Source organism: Aythya ferina (assembly GCF_964211825.1).
Source record: "Aythya ferina genome assembly, chromosome: 2".
NCBI lineage: Eukaryota > Metazoa > Chordata > Aves > Anseriformes > Anatidae > Aythya > Aythya ferina.
In genome coordinates, this window is record NC_140297.1 from 146,866,516 (window position 1) to 146,883,372 (window position 16,857).

Genomic DNA, 16,857 nt, shown 5'->3' on the forward strand with positions numbered 1-16,857 from the left:
CCACAGAGTCCTGCTTGCATGAGCAAGCCTCTCCTATGAACTGCTGTTCCCAATCCTGTTTTTATCCTACAGAAGCATTAATTACAAACTTTCTGGGGCTGCAGGGCTAGATGCTCAAATAACCAGGGTGTTTCTTTTTTTAACCTTCTGTTCCTTTCAATCCCAAAGGATGAGCTGGCATCAGAAGAATTTAAATGAAGAGAGGCAGCAGCAGGAAGCAGGAGATGCTGAAGCTAATCCAGCGTATCACTGTCACGGCTACTCTCAGGCCTATGAGAACAGGAAAAGGGAGCAGCATCAAGCCCAGAGGAAGCTCTGTGCTGCATCAGTAATTTGCATCTTCTTCATGGTTGCTGAGATTACAGGGGAGTATGTTTGCTCAAAGGGAGCTCATTTTTGTGCCCAGCACAGCTGTGTTCCTGCCCTTCTGCACCCACTCTGCCTGCAGTGACCCCCACTGCATAGAGATGAACCCACCTGGGATAAAATAGTTCCCTTTTACCCTTTTATCCTTTTATTTATTTATTTATTTTTTCCCTAGTGAAACTAACATATTTTCATATATTAACTTAAGGATTGCATCTGGGTAGGAATAGGAGGATCAGTTAATGGTCTAAGCTGTTCTCCCAGGTATTTAAGCTCAGCTAAAAGTGGCTACCGTGTCTTAGCATCATGTCACAAATGGGTTTTTAATAACTTGAGTTAGTTTTTTTTGGAAAAGATTAAAGGACTTTTCATGCTTATCCAGGCCAATGAGCCTTCAGTGCTGGTGAAGGCAGCTAGCAGCAGGATCTGACATTAAACTCAAAAGTCTTTACAAAATCCAGGGAAATCCAGGGCCAGATTCACCATCTGCTTTTCTTCAGTTAAGTCAATGTATTTATACCAGGGCACGTTTATCTTTTAAATTGGCCTGCTGGTATGTCTCTGGATCAATGGAAGATTATTCCCTTGCCTAATTAGCTTCTGATTCTGGACCTATCCTGCAACATCCAACATAGGTTTTTGGCTCCCTCCTAGAACATTAGCTTTCATTTTGTCTCACTGATCTGCTCTCTGTATGGCTTCTCTGATATTTATACCTACCTGATAATTCCTGGCTCTTTAATTTCCCCTTCTCTGATGAGGTGAGGTAAGAAATGAGGAATCCCACAGGCTTTAGCCACGTGCACCCAAGGGGATGTAGGAAAAATCAGAGAGGAAGGTTTCTAAAACCCATGGTTTCCTAGACTCAGAGTCTCTGGAGCCCTGTGAAGATGCAATAGAAAGGCTTTTTTTTTTTCCCCACAGGTAAGAATTGGAGGCACTGAAGGAGTCACTGAATTTCTGCCTTCATTCCTGGCTGCCAAACCCAGCCGGATTTTCTCCAACTCTTCCCTCCTACAGGTTTCATCTGCATAAAGCCCACTTGTTTGTAGGTCACGTGCATTTCTCCCATGCAAATTGGTGCACGCCACTAATCCCCATGCAGTAATTTCCAGTGCCAGAAGTAAAGCATTATTATCAAAGCCGTATAATCAGTAGGCCTAAGTTTGGTGAATGCAGCAATGCTAGAGGATAATTGGAAGGACAGATGATATGTTAACTAAATGTTTCATTTTGCTTAATGAATCATACAGCTTTTTTTGCAGTGACAGCTTAAGTAACAGCCTTGAAGACCATTTTGCTTCAGACCATTAAACTTTGACAAACCAGTTATTAACAGCAGTTACAGACAGCAGTCTATGGAGATTTTTGTAATTATGAACCACACATTTAATTTTTTTAATCATCAGGCTAGACAGCATGTGCCTGATGATTGACCAGTGAGTGACTGACATTTTCTACTGCTTTGTGGTATACAAAGCTATAAACAGCCATCGTGAGTAATAGTAATCATAAAGGCCACTTGTTGTGTGTATTGATACAAAGTGGTAAAAGCCTGCAACTAGTACACAAGCTTTATTCTTGAAAGTAAAGAACGTGTGACCCCTCCTACCACTCTTAAGGACAAACAGATTCTGTAGGCATTATTATGGTAAACAGAAGATACAGAGCTACATCAATCTCAAATATATTGAAAAGTTGTGTTTCACTGAATCCCTAGATCATTTCTGTGATTTTTTTCTTTTTTCTCTAACCATCTGTGCTGGCCCTCACTGCTCTCCCAAAAGGGGCACTGTTTGCTGAGCCTGATACACCAACTGTCTCTGAAAGACAATTTTCTCTTCTTCTAATGCAGACCCACCACAATCTCCAGAGATCTGGAGATATCAGTCAAGCCAATGACACCCTATGTACAGTCCTGATATAAGTGTTTACGAAGGATTTTCAGTGGCTAAGGACCAAACGTGGATTTCAAAGTAGTTTATTTCCATTTGGAAAGAGAGACAAACCTAGCATGATTCATCATAATGAAAAGAAACACAAAGACTTGACCAGGTTGCTAAGATAAACAGACTGAGATCTCAGAAATTCACCCAAAGCACCAGCTATGTCACAATAAATAAAGTAATCATTTGCCAACATTAGTCAAAGACAGCAGGCTGGAAGCAAGCTTTTGTAATGTTGTCCCAAAGAACATGGAAATACAGTATCAAAAATGCAATTGGGCTTTGCAGACAGCTTGTGCTCTACATATTTGTTTGCTGAAAGATAGCTGATGCCTTGGCTGTTAACATCTGTGCACTGACAGACAGTCCTTCCCTCTGCTATGTAAAATTGTTTTCTACTTAGGAAAGAGTTGCCCTGCAAACAGTGGAAGTCTAGGAGCTGTGTCATGATCAAAAAGCAAATGTGATTTTACACCTGCTCATGTCTTGAGAAATCCCCATTCTGTTGAATTTTGCATTTTACTGCGAGGAATGAGATGCTCCAGAATTCTGCAGTCTTGTCTGCTCCCTTTTGGGAAGTGAATTTCGGGCAGCTGTAAATGGGATGTACAGGGAGGTAACAAAAAATATACTCCTTATATGAGTGATATGCATTCCTGTGTGGTGACAAACCACACAATATTAGATATTCTAACCTAAAATTTGAATATAGGAAGAAATCAGACAGGTAGTGAGTGCATCCTGCTGGCATGAAGACTTTCCATCTGTGATGAAACAAGAGTTGTGTCTACATGTCCCCTTGGCAGTGGTATATTGCCAAAGGTTTTGAATGAGGCATTTTTGATTTTATGATATTTTTCAAGATTCATTGATTCTCATATGGGTTGTGGTCAGGAGAAACAGGTGAGCTGAAATTAATTAAATGACTGAGGAAGGATGGAAGGATACTGCCAAATCAGAAACTAGATTCTTTGGGTCTGTTATTTCACATTTCCATTTTCCTACATTTCCACTGCGATGAACACACTCCCCTGCTGTAACAAGTTGGCAGGACAGCTTTCTGCTTGTGATCCTTGTCTTCCCTTGCAGCCACCAGCAGCTGGGGTTGGTTTAAAGCAATCTTCAGTTTCTTTGGATTTGCCTGTAGCCCTGAGACATGGTTAGAAGAACTTGGCAAAATAGTATTTGGCTTACTGGGTAAAAGAAATGTGGTTTCAGACAGCCTATTTTTTTCCCCCAGAATTAACGTAAGACCAAAACCCCCAAAGTAAAATGACATACAGCCACATTTTTGAGCTCTAGCAGCAAAATTAAATCATGCATTACAGATGCAAAATGATAGATTAGTCCTGCAAACAGAACATTTTTTTCTATGCCCTCACCAAGATGCCCAGTTGTTTATCACAGCTCTTCTATTGGAACCTTTCATTTTACTCCTATTTTAATGTTGCCTATGACAAACAGTCTGGCATCCAGCCACCTAAAACTCAGGAAAAACGTGCACCTTTTCCTCTTACAAATTGTGAATTAATTCCATAGGCTAAGGCTCCGAGTTTTTGTACGTACATAAAATATCACCAATGTGAAGACATAGTGGGAGGATACAGGAAATGTGATGCCCAAAACTGGTTTTCACCAAGAAACATATTAAAGTTGTCATAGTAAAATAGCCCAATAGTAATATAAACACAGCACTTATGAATCACAGCTCTTATCCTTAGGACATTCTCAATTATGTATCTAGGACAAAGAAAACCATCACATTTCTTTTTATTAATTCATGTCTTTCACTGCGTGAATGTGGTACAAAATGAAGCAATCTATGAAGAGTTTTGAGTCATGTGTGATCGCTGAATACTAAATGTTCCTTCTGATGCGTAACAACTCAGGTCTCAAGTTTGATCTAGTTGACTCAAACTTCTGACCGGGGCCATGATACGGACACACATTTCACACAGGTGGGCAGATTGCTGGGAGCCTGGCGGTGATCACCGATGCAGCACACATCCTGGTGGACTTGACAAGCTTCCTTATCAGCCTCGTCTCACTCTGGCTTGCCTCAAAACCTCCCACCAAGCAGTTAACTTTCGGATGGCACCGAGCAGGTAGGAAATGTGTCAGAGTGTGAACATGTGAAACGGGAAAGGGAAGTCATCATAGAAAGGCACTGGAAAATGTGCTAATGTCCTACAAGGTCTGCAGAAATTGAAAGATAGTGTGCTAAAATTCTCAAAGCCTCCAGAACACATCACAAAAGTAGCAAGCCAATGAGCTTCAAAGAAGTAAAGAGCCCATTTATGCTTCCCTACAAACATGTCTTCCAGTTCATTATTTCGTATAGTTTTGGGCTGGTGCTAGCTTTGTCTGAGATAACAATGGCTTCCCTTAGTGACTTGAGAGTGAGCAGGACTGAATACTCAACCTACTATAGAGCTCGCTTCTATAATAGCAGAAATAGCCATTAAAGTGAGTATTTACTTAATTTATTAAAAGGTAACAAAAAGCACTAACTTACTTAGAAAAGACAATGTTACATTTATATAAAAGAGACAGTAATATTTACTGTTTTCTAAATCATCTCTTTATCTCCATTGTTTTTAATCAGTTGGAAACATGGGTAGGTTTTGAACATTCTCTGTCCAAAGCTAAAATTGACATATTTATGGATGACACCTAATATCAGATGCCTGAAAATCAAACGCAAGTGCAGTTTTACAAAATACAAGATACCAGCAAAATATTAACTATGAGAAAAAGAAATTAAAAAAAATCTTGGGTTATGATTCTATTCAAAATTTGGACACATAAATATAAATACAAATAGGTGAGCACGTGCAAGCACAGTGATCAAGTTTCATATCTTCAGAAGAGATCTAGGTTCAATTCAGCTGCTTAAACATAGAGGTCTAGTGGTACCTGAACAGTCCTAGGCTGTCTGAGGCTTTTGCATGGTAATAGCAACTGTGACATGGGACCAATAAGAGACTGCACAGGATGCCAAAAACAAGACCAAGGCATCTCAAATGCCACCAAACACTCACAGTTAGGAAATGGGAATATGTTGTCCATCAGTCAGTGGAGCAGGGATCTTGGTGAATTACCATTCATTTTACATAAATTAAATATCTAGACCTCAATACAGTTATTCGAACATAGACATCTGGTGTCATGTGAGAAGTCTTTGTATCTTTCAGCTGTTATTCCAAAAGGATGTGGATCTCCACAGGGCCTTTGTCATACCTGACAGTCCCATGTGGGTGTCTTAGACAGGTAGCTCACAACTACATGTAGATATATTAATTTGGATGCCTCAGTCTTTAAATGAATCCCATGTGTCTGTCTTGTGGCTTAATTTAGTTGCGTACATAGAAGTGATTAATGCTGTTTGAAATGCTATATGTGTCCCATAGATCTCCAGATGCCCATCCAGAAGGTTATGGGTCATCTATACATTTTGTGTCAAGCCATACATGGAGGTGTTGGTCTATCTCAAATGGCTTTGGACACCTACACGCATGAACTTAGGACTAGGATGGTGAATGCTTCAAGGATGTTCAGTATGACACTCCAGAAGCAGCTTCGGACTCAGGATGTCTGCAAGGAAAGGTTGCTTGTAGCTGCAGATCTTACAAGATAAGACATACCATGCAGACATATGTCCAGTTATGAGCACCCCAGTAAAAGAGAGACACACACATGCTGGAAAGAGTGCAACAGAGGGGTACCAAGATGATGAAGGAACTGGAGCACCTCTCCTACAAGGATTAACTGAGAGCTAGGACTGTTCAGCCTGGAGAAGAGGAGGTCTGGGGGGGATCTCATCAGCGTCTATCAATACCTGAAGGGAGAGTGCAAAAATGATGAAGCCAGGCTCTTTTCAGTGATGCCCAGGGCCAGGACAAGAGGCAAGGGGAAAAACTAGAACACAAGGGGTTCCCTGTGAACATCAGGAAGCACTTCTGTACTGTACAGGTGACGAAGCACTAGCACAGGTTGCCCAGAGAGGTTGTGAAGTCTCCTCCTTGGAGATCTTCAAAAGTCACCTGGATGTGGTCCTGGGCACCCTGCTCTGAGCATACCTGCTTGAGCTGGGGTTGGATCAGATGGACCCCAGGGGTCCCTTCCTACCTCAGCCATTCTGTGATCCTGTGATACTCATCCTGTCTTTATATTGTTCCCTAAATATATTCTACCAACACTATGAAATAGGCTGTTGGATGAGATGGAGTTTTAGTGTGAGCCAAGTGTACCTGGTATTATGTTGCCAACACACAGCTAAATTATGCAGCTTTAGCAAAGTAATACTTACCATCCATAATTTTGTGTGTGTGTGTGTGTGCATTTGAACTCTCTTTGCCTTGGAGGAAAGGAAAGTGAGAGACCTTTCTCTTAATGACAAGGAGGTGGCAGGCGGGTTCAGCCATCTCATGGAATTTCACCCTCAGTCTGTGTGAGATTGTTCATGTTTCTGTCATTGCAACGTGGAACCTCAAAACCTATCATTTACTTTATTGTCTTTTTATCCTTGTGGCAATGAGAGATCCACATCAAATGTCAGTGGCTATTTAATTCATTCTGTGATAATTATCCTGTTGCTTATTTCCCCAGCTCTATTTCCAGTTTAACATGCAGGTGGGTGCCTTAGGGAGCTGAGAGAAGTCTGATAGGCAGCAGAGTCACAGTGTGCTGACCGCTGAAGTCTTACAGCCTTCTGCAACACTGGAAGCTGTATTTTACTGCTTCTCTCAGACTGATAGATTGGCTTTGTCATGCAAAACTGTGTATGACAGGGCTCGGATTTAGCAGGAGCCACCTGAATGCCTCCTGTCTTCTAAGCCAGGAAGCAGAATAAGTCAAGACAGTGGTTCAACACATTCCTTAGGGTGAGCAGCTGCTTTCAGCAGCTTAGTTAGAAACACAGTATTGAATCAGATTGATGTCTGAGCCAGACCTACTCCCAGGCAGGAGAGGTCTCTGAAGTTTCAATTTCTTTCTCTTTCTTATGGTCCAAAGTTTCTCAAGCTATTTTACAGCATTGTATGCTGTGCTCTGGTAGTGTTAACAGTTCAGAAGAAATTTAACTGAGAACATTTTAAGTAAAACACCTTGTAATACTGAACTGGTCATAAGATTAGCTTAGGTTTTGCTAAGATGCTACATACAAAAATAATCTGTATTTTCACCTACATAGGTAAAGATGACTTCTATCACTTTGAGTGGTGGAGTACATGCACATGTGCACCCAGACATTCATGCAGGTGTCCACAAAAGCTGTTGGTTCCTTCACAGTTATCAAAACTTTCCTCTGGGCCAAGTTTGCAGGGTTTCATTCTGTAACTTGCAGAAAACATAAACACCAGATATACTTTATTCTAGATTCTCTCTATGTATTTTCAAGCAAAACTAGGTTTCCCTGTCAGTGCCATTTAATTCATTATTTGTCAGTTTTAGACAAAATGGTTATTTTTATAAGCATCTGTAGCCTGGACTGCTGCAAAATTTGTTACCACCATGAAAATACATTCAAAATCATAAACTGAGTTTCAGCTGCTTTCATGAATTGATAGTGGAGGTCTGTGAATTTTCATTCTGCTGTGAATTTTCATGTTCTTTGCGACTGCGTCTGTTGTGTTTGTAAAGTGCCACGTTTACCCATTGAAGTCACATGGCAACTACTAGTCCCACAACCTATTAAAAATGTTCTGCACGTACACACAAACATCCCCAGACCTTGCCTATGGCAGTGCAATAAAAGGTAGCCTTGGGGACAGTGGATTTATTTGAGCCCCGCTCAGAGCCAATAGAGACAAAATTGAATTTTGTTGCCCCAGGGACAAAATAACTTCTTTTGTCCTTATCAGTACTGGTGGCATTGGGCAGGACAGGTCCCAGGGGACAGGAAAGAGAGGTTTTGCTGGCAGGGCCTTGTCGGGAGCTTTCACTGACTTTCTGAACTGTGAAATGAAGAGAGGTAGGCAAAAATAAGGGTGGATGTTGGAGGCTGATTATGTCTTCCAGTAGGTTTGAGTGAGCCTTGTTTTCCTCCTTCCCTCTCACCTCTATTCCTGTGGCCAAGATAATCTCACTGGGGGAGGTGAGCTGGTTCCTGGGGCTCTCACACAGTATTGCCTGGGGCAGGCACATATGCCAGATTTCTCCAAATGCTCCATGATCTCAACACTGGAAGGGGGACAAAAGAAACACGGTGAGCAGGTCAAGGGAGGTGATTCTCCACCTCTGCTCTGCTCTTGTGAGACCCCACCTGGAGCCCTGCGTTCAGCTTAGGGACCACAGCACAAGAGGGATGTGGACCTATTAGAATGAGTCCAGAGGAGGGCCACAAAGGTGATCAGAGGTCTGGAGCAGTTCTTCTATGTAGACAGGCTGAGAGAGTTGGAGTTGTTCAGCCTGGAGAAGAGAAGGCTCTGGGGAGATGTTACAACGGCCTTCCAGTACCTAAAGGGAGTCTACAAGAGAGGGTCTCCTTGACAAGGACTATAGTGATAGGACGGGGAGTAATGGTTTTAAACTAAAAAATTGTAGATTTAGATTAGATATTCGGAAGCAATTCTTTGTGGTGAGGCAGTGGAACATGTTTCCCAGCGAAGCTGTGGATGCCCCATCCATGGAAGTGTTCAAGGCCAGGCTGGATGAGGCTTTGGGCAACCTGGTCTGGTGGGATATGTCCCTACCCTTCACAGGGGGCTTGGATTTAGATGATCTTTAAGGCGCTTCCAACCTAAACCATTCCATGATTCTAAAGACAACATAGAACAGGGTTAGGCCACAATGTGCATAGAGCTGCTCTGGGCAGCCACTGGATTTGCCAATGACCAGAAAGGATTTTGACTTTTTGACCCATTCTTTGTGAGCACCAAAGCTGCCTACACACAAAGAGTAACGCTTCTGACTATAAGACTCGCCAACTTGGAATCATTAGCACCAATTCATTAAAATTTCTTGTGTTTCTGTAATGATTCCTGCTAAATTTAGATTTCTTTAATTCCTAGAGATTCTGGGAGCTTTGATATCTATGGTAATCATTTGGATGGTGACTGGTGTGTTGACGTATTTGGCTAGCATGAGGCTGATACACCCTGATTATGATATCGATGCTACAGTGATGCTCATTACCTCTGCTTGTGCCATGCTTGCCAACATCCTGTAAGTTACCTTATTTCCTTCCCCAAATCACTTTTTAACCTTGAATCTGCTGGTGTATTTCACTAAAAGATGATGGATAAATCTTGGCCTCAAAAAATATAAAGGCTTTATGAGTTTCATGAGAATATGGAGTGGGTTAACTGCTTCTCACAGAAGGTTGTAGTTGCTATTCTCCTTTCTGGTGGCTGCCAGATGGGGAGGGGTAATTATGAATGCGAAAGCTCTACAAAAAATTAATCTCCAACTCACATTTTATTAGACATACGAAAATTCAAGAACTCTGTAGAAAATTAGGCCTCTTTAATTCTCCTTCTCACAGGCATTCTTGTTTGTATGCAAAACACTGGAACACCTAGGAATTATCTGCTTAGCCACTCTATTTTTATCCAATGTGTCTGATTTTACTGTTCAGCATTCAGAAGCAAGATGGGCAATGACATGTGTGATATCACTGGTTTCAAAGACACAATCACCTCACAGTTTTACATCTCTTTCAGACTAAGCCTGATTTTGCACCAGACTGGACATGGGCACAGCCATGGGGCACAAACCAGAGAAACCTTGTCAGCCCCTCCGGAAAAGCCAGCTCTGAGAAATGCCAGCCTGAGGGCAGCCTTCGTGCATGCCATTGGGGATCTATTCCAGAGTATTAGTGTGCTAATTAGTGCACTTATCATCTTCTTTAAGGTTAGTTTTATTAGTTCACATGCTTTCCTTGCAATTAAGAATAACAGTTATTTTCACAGCATCATGACACTAGGTATTATGCAAAAATTTTATCTGTTTTAATTATATAGTTTGTAAGTTAGTCAAGAACAATTATACTAATTCTTGGGAATTTAAAAGACTATTGAGAGTGTCACACTTGCTTTTTGTTTTTTAAACTGCAAGAAGGATAATTTTATTTCTGCCCCTTTCTTCACCAATAGCACCTTCACCCCCTGTTCTAACGTTCCCTGACTGGCAAAGCAGTTTGGCATTGATTCTGTACTAGATGACTGGAATATAATATTCTTTGAGATTAACTAATAATGAAATTAACAAAGTGATGTCTTTGTATTTTTTTAGCCAGAATACAAAATAGCTGATCCAATCTGCACATTTGTGTTTTCCATCTTTGTTTTGGCAACCACCATCACCATTTTAAGGGATATTTTGATTGTGTTAATGGAAGGTAGGACCTGATTCCAGAATCAATAGTTATATTTTGTTCTTTCTCTCTGTCTCTCCATAACACATTTGCTGACAAAAGTATAATAGCACACTTATGTATTATTTTCCAAGATTCTCATAACTGTGATCATACTTTAATCTTAATTGCAATTTTAATCAAAATTGGTTTCTATCATTGCACCAGAATATTTCAGTCTTGTAAAAATCTGTGCACAGGTGACGAACACCCAAAAATCTTGTATTCCTAAAGCTAAGTTGCTTTCTTTTGCCATAACATTACTTTTTATCACACCCTTTAGCATATGAGATGTCTACTCACTTTGTTCATTGTGTGATTCCTTTACCCATGTGAAATACAACTCCTTGCCAAAAAGACCAAAGAAAAGAAAAAGGCTGTGCTTTGAACTGTATCTGTGAAATAGGATGAGTGCAAGAGACAGAAGTTTAAAAGATTTTTAGTTATGCCAGTCCAGAAAAGCAAGGCAGCAGAGCTTTCCAGTCACGTCCGGGCACAAGGAAATAGACAATTCCCAGCACATCAGCATGAAGGCAGCAAGAAGAACTAGTCTCAGTAATATTTAATCCTGCCAGCTATGGGCCTGAACATTTGATTTGAAAGGCCAAATGACTTGAGCAGTCATAGATGCATACTTTTGCCTTCCTTACACTAAATAATATAATGCAACCTCTTTCTCAGCTATGAAGACAGGCTTAAAGGGAAAAGCAGCTGTAACAACACAGCTTTTGAACGGATATGAGTTACTCACTGTGACTATCTGCATGACTATTTACTTTTCTCTTTCATTTTGTTCCTATTTCTGCTTCAAGAAAGGAAATTTCCAATATTATTTTACAGTAAAACCTAATTCTAGGGTTCTGTTGTCAGTGATCAAGAGATAGCAATACGTTTGTGTAGAAGTGGACCTGGATAGGAGGCAACAGCTAGTAGTGTCTTGGCTGCTGACAAATCGGAAGGTCTCTTGATTACAGAAAAAAATGAACTAGCAAGGAGGTCTGGCAGCCCCTGATGCACGTGGATCTCCTTCTCAGAGCAGTGATTGCCAGCTTCTGTAAGCAGCACTCACATGTAAGAAATTGGCAATGCTCTGCTCCCCTCTGCAACAGGCCCTTTCATGTTGTCCTCTGGGGAGGTCCATGAAGCCAGTCTCCTACCTCCTAAGAAGCATATTTCTGCCCAGAATTTTCTAAAGAGGACTTGGAGCTGGTACTGACAGTGGCTCATTAACATCAGTTATGGTATGAAAGACCCAATTAACCAATACTGTACTTATCATGATTATACCTCATAATTGGTGGTATTAAAAATATTTTTTCAATGTGCTGATCCAAGTGAATCATGACAGGCATAGCTGTTCAAGTAGGCATAGAGCTGCACTTCCAAATTCCCATGTCTCATGCCAGGAAAGACCCGTAATTAAGTTCTTTGGGCAAATTTGAATTGAACTCTGAATTTCATATACCAACTAAACCTATCACAAGTGTCCTCACTCTGACTAAGGCTAATCATAATCATTATCACCTTTTGTACAAAAGCTCATGTAGGAAAACAATCACTGATCTACTAATTAACTAGACCTGTAGTCTAATCTTATCTATTCTAAGATTTCTGTGGCAAGACATTTTAATCTTTGTTTGTCTTTCTATCTCTGTTAAACATATGCTTCTCTATCATATATGGAGGACAGAATCCCTGACAGGTGCTCAGGTGATACCATAAAATATACAGTCACAAAAGACATGATCTGGCTAAACAGTTCACCTCCCTGTGCAAATCGGAGCCTCAGAGTGTCTCCTAACATATGCATGAACCTCAGTCCATGGAGAAGTCCAAGAGATAGGATTAAATTTCACATTGAACTCTGAAATAGACAGGTTTCCCCTGGTGTGAAATATTTTTATAAAACTGTACCTCTAACTGAGTAAAGATACATAATGTATTTTCCTCTAATGATTATAATTCATCTCTCTTCAAAATATGTATTTTCTGCCGATTTCTCCTTCTAAGGAACAGCAAAAGGACTTACTTATGATGAAATAAAAGCAAGAATTTTAGCAGTTGAGAAAGTGGAGTCTGTTCACAGTCTTCATCTTTGGTCTCTGACAATGAATCAAACTATTCTATCTGCTCATGTTGCCACAGGTCAGTACATTTCTGTAAACAGGGAGTAAGTATTCAGCAGCTGCCTGGCAAAGGTCAGTTACTTCTGATAGGGATACAACTGATGGTATAGCTGGTGCTTGTTAAAATAAATGTCATCATTCTGCTGGAAAAAATAAGAAAATAAAAAAACTAAAGCTTTCAAACTTCCTCCCGGAAATCTTGCCAAAACAACAAGGACCTGTACTTAGCCAAAAAATTTGAAAACTGCAGAGGCTGTGGAACAAGGAAGTAAACTACAGGATATTTTAAATAAATTAAAAGAATTAGACTCAGACTGGATTTTTCTGACAATATCAAATAGATTTTGGAGTTGTTTTGTCATATGTAAAAATTGTTGATTGCTATAACAAGAACTTATAGGGCAAATCTGTGTTCCTGATGCCTCTTCTACTGCAAAATAATCTTTAAAACATAGCTTGGAACATAGAGGTGACTTCAGGACAACAGTTCATCTTTAAAAATATATTTTTTAATATCCTTATCCCTGTTGACAAATTATCCACAACCCAAATCAGATCTCTTGTTTGCTTTTTGCAACTTATACATTTTATGGTTTATGTAAGACAAACACTCCACCTGTGTTTGGCCATGAGATGTTTCATAGGCAAAATCCCCTATGGAGTCCCACCTTCCCACAAGGAGTAGGTCTATCAGTAACCCAAATCACTCAGCGCTGATGCTGCTCTGTGACTGAATGATTATTAAGTAATCTTTCTTTCCTCTAGAACTTATCTTCTGCCAAACTGAATTTCTCTAGTGATTAAACATAGCTCAGTTCTTGCTAAAATCACATTCTCTTACCATACTTGAATGAACAAACCTTTGCTGACATGCAAGCTCCTGAAATGAGGATAAAAAGGACAAGGAACACTTCTCAAAATCATCTTCTTTGTAGAAGTGCCAGACTGTTTGCGAATAGTTTCTGTCAGTAACCACTTACTCTTTGACTACTACTATTACACGGTATGCAATTTGATTATTTTCTGCTTGCTCTTTATAGCAGACACAGATGACAGCCAGAAGATTTTGAAAGACATCACCCAAGCCCTGTTTGAGCACTACAGCTTCCACTCCATCACCATTCAGATTGAATCAGGAGAGGATCAGAAAGAAGACTGTGTCTTCTGCCAGGAGCCCAGGGATTAAAGGAAGCAGTATGCTATGCAAAGTAATGATCACTTCTCTTACGGGTCAATGGAGACTATATGTGCTGGTTGTATGTAATTGATTAACAACAAATGGTAATTAAGAGAACTAAAAAGCCCTGTGACTAAAAACAGCACATGTACCTTTGTTTGTTGGTACTATCTACTAGGAGAGAACACGTATTAGGTCCTTCCACCAGCTAGATTACCTGTCCATCAGTGCTTACCTTCAATTAAAAGAGAAAGGCTCTAAATTATTCTTCACTGTAGTGACAGACTGATACTAAAGCAACACTAAAGAGTCTCTGTTTGTAATCACAGGTAACAGAAAACTAATCAACCTTCAAGTTACAAACAGACTAATTATCACAAAATGAAATGAAATGTAAATTTGGTGTTAGCAAAGCTTAACATGGTTATTCAGGATAAGGAAGAAAATTTAAGCTAGCATGAGGGATGAAGAGATCTGGGAAAGAACAGCATGGGGATATGTGCTTTCCTTGCTTTCTGGTGGACACTCCTCCTCCTGAATATTAGCAAATTATCAGATGTGTACCATATTCTGCAGCATGTCCCTTGACCGTAACAATGCAGCTTCACTTTCCATGCAGAACTAGACTGGGTATTTTTCCACTCCATAGTTCTCACTCCTGCAGTTGCAGGGCTCATTTTATTAACAGGTTATTTATAACATAAATTATGTTATATTATAAATAAATATAAATATTATTATATATAAACTCAGGTGGTACTAAGTTTCCAGGCTGGCAGCTGGGAAGTGTATTGTGTTATTAAGTTTAAAGAAGCCTTGCTTTTTAGGGAATGCAGGTTTTATTTGGAATAGGTTCACATTAGTTTTCTGCTTTATCAACCTGAAAAGATAAGAATTTACTATTAGGTGCTTTTGGCTATAGATAATACGTAACTATGTGATGATAGATTGATATATTAAGCTGCCATTTGTTACCTGGTAGGGGGAACAAGAAATTACTCTGCTTTGTGGAGGCATCCCAGAAGATCTTGTTAGTTAAACCTCCCAATGAAATCAGATAAGGTATTAAAACACAGCACCCGCTAAGAATTTCATGAGTCTCTCATTATTTACTGGCTCATAAGAACTGAGAACATAGCAGTGGTATTCAGTACAGTGATAAAGACAATTCTTCCCCTTATCAACTGAGACTCCTGAAGATAAGACATAGATAAATCAGAGCAGAGTAAAAAAAAAAATAAAAAAGGAATGAAGAAATTAATTTTGATTTTGGCCAGTTTCTCTGCTGCTATAATTTAGCAAGGTTGCCTCCTACCAAAGGCAACACAGCTGTGCTTGTTAAATAACACAAACATCCTTTTCATTAGATGGGGAGGACAAGGTAATGGTATAGCTTTTAAAGAAAAATGTTTTGAGTGAGACAAGGATATGGACCTGGACATAATGAGGAATTTAGGGGCACAGTGGTCAAGGACAACATAAAAGATAATCAGTGGATGAAAGAAGCACCCATGTGAGACACAGATTCAGTTTTGAGATTTGGGTTGAGGTGGAGAAAAAGACCAGAAGTTTAAAAACAAAAACAAAGCAAAACTAAACAACAACAACAACAACAACAACAAAAGAGATATTCAGCAGCCACAACAAGGACTGATGAGGATATTGTCCAGATAAATTGAAAGGATAGGGAAGACTTTCATTACAACTTTGGGAAAAAAAAAAAAAAAAAAAAGTGGTGAAATATAGACATGTGAGTAAAGAAGGAGCTAATTCAAAATATTGATCCTTAATGAAAGGCAGTAGGGGAAAGTTGTAAAAAAAAAAAAAAAAAAAAAAAAGTTTAAAGAAAAAATGAGGTGGCAGCTGCTATCTACAGTAATGCTGCTAACCCCAAAAGCCCCTCAAAATTAGGAGTAGGTATATAGTAAAGTTCAGAGCAGGAATGGGGAGAAAGACAACAAGAGTGGGTTTGTTAAGAGCAGCACACCTTGTACTTCAGGCAGAAAATTGACAATACTTCTCTAGCAAAAACTAGAGACGGTGTAATTGTCTCTTCTTTCTGCTGTGGAATTTCCTCCAGCAGAGCAGTGTAGCAGCCGTAACACAGAACCATATGTAATCTAAGGAAATTTTACCTAAACAGGAGAGACTGAGCATGCTTTTAGAACAAATATTTACCTGCAGTTATGAATATTGCTATAAGGAACTAGCTATTTAATGCTCCCATTATAAATGAACTACAAAATATATATTTCTTTTTAATCCCCTTCTAGTCTGATCCTCAGGGATATTTTCTTGGTAAAAGGTTGTTTTCAGAATACTGTCTGACTGGCTGGCAGGGATTTCTGCAGAAATGCTACTGTAATATAGAGAGGAAATATAGAGGGCCAGGAAATTCAGAAACAATTTCTAGACTTCTCTGCTTTTATTAGTTTTACATTCTTTCAATCATCTGCAGAATAATTGTAAGAAAATGATAAGAAATTTCTTCCTTAAATCCATTCATGAAGCTAGTGTGAAAAAGAGAAGTATTTATCATGAATGTGGTCTGTTTTCCATGTCTATATGTCATTTGGTGTAGTTCCCTTCCTGTGAACTTATGGCTTACTGGGTAGCACTGAAATTTTAAGTCCATAAGTATGTTCATCTCCCTCTAAATTTTAATGTAACCATTTTGGAGCTTGTAAATTATGTAGTTCTTCATTCTCCAGACTATATTTCTCTTTCTACAACCAGAATCTAACACTTCGAGCAGAGCCTAAGGTTAAGGAATTTGTAGGATCTCAGGACTTTTTGGAGTAAAAACCATGAAACCACCAACCACAAGGCTGGACTTTCCTCATTCAGCAATGAAAAAAGGCCTAGGTACCAATATTATGCCGAGGTGCC

General features: G+C 39.7%; 1 protein-coding gene across 4 annotated transcripts in view; it reads left to right on the top strand.

Moving 5' to 3' along the window:
• SLC30A8 (solute carrier family 30 member 8) overlaps positions 1-16,857 on the top strand; it is a 50,969-nt gene that overhangs the window by 9,737 nt on the left and 24,375 nt on the right. For 3 of the 4 annotated variants that reach the window (XR_014689131.1, XM_084507905.1, XM_084507904.1), the window contains exons 2-8: positions 169-373; positions 4,279-4,417; positions 9,323-9,476; positions 9,974-10,163; positions 10,545-10,650; positions 12,676-12,810; positions 13,832-13,999. Coding sequence is in view for 3 of the 4 variants with exons in the window: in XM_084507905.1 (XP_084364031.1) it covers positions 169-373; positions 4,279-4,417; positions 9,323-9,476; positions 9,974-10,163; positions 10,545-10,650; positions 12,676-12,810; positions 13,832-13,977 (1,075 nt within the window). In the remaining variant the exon portion in view is untranslated. Of the gene's footprint in view, positions 1-168; positions 374-4,278; positions 4,418-9,322; positions 9,477-9,973; positions 10,164-10,544; positions 10,651-12,675; positions 12,811-13,831; positions 15,694-16,857 lie in introns of those variants that run through there. The other variant, XM_084507903.1, reaches the window with a different exon arrangement.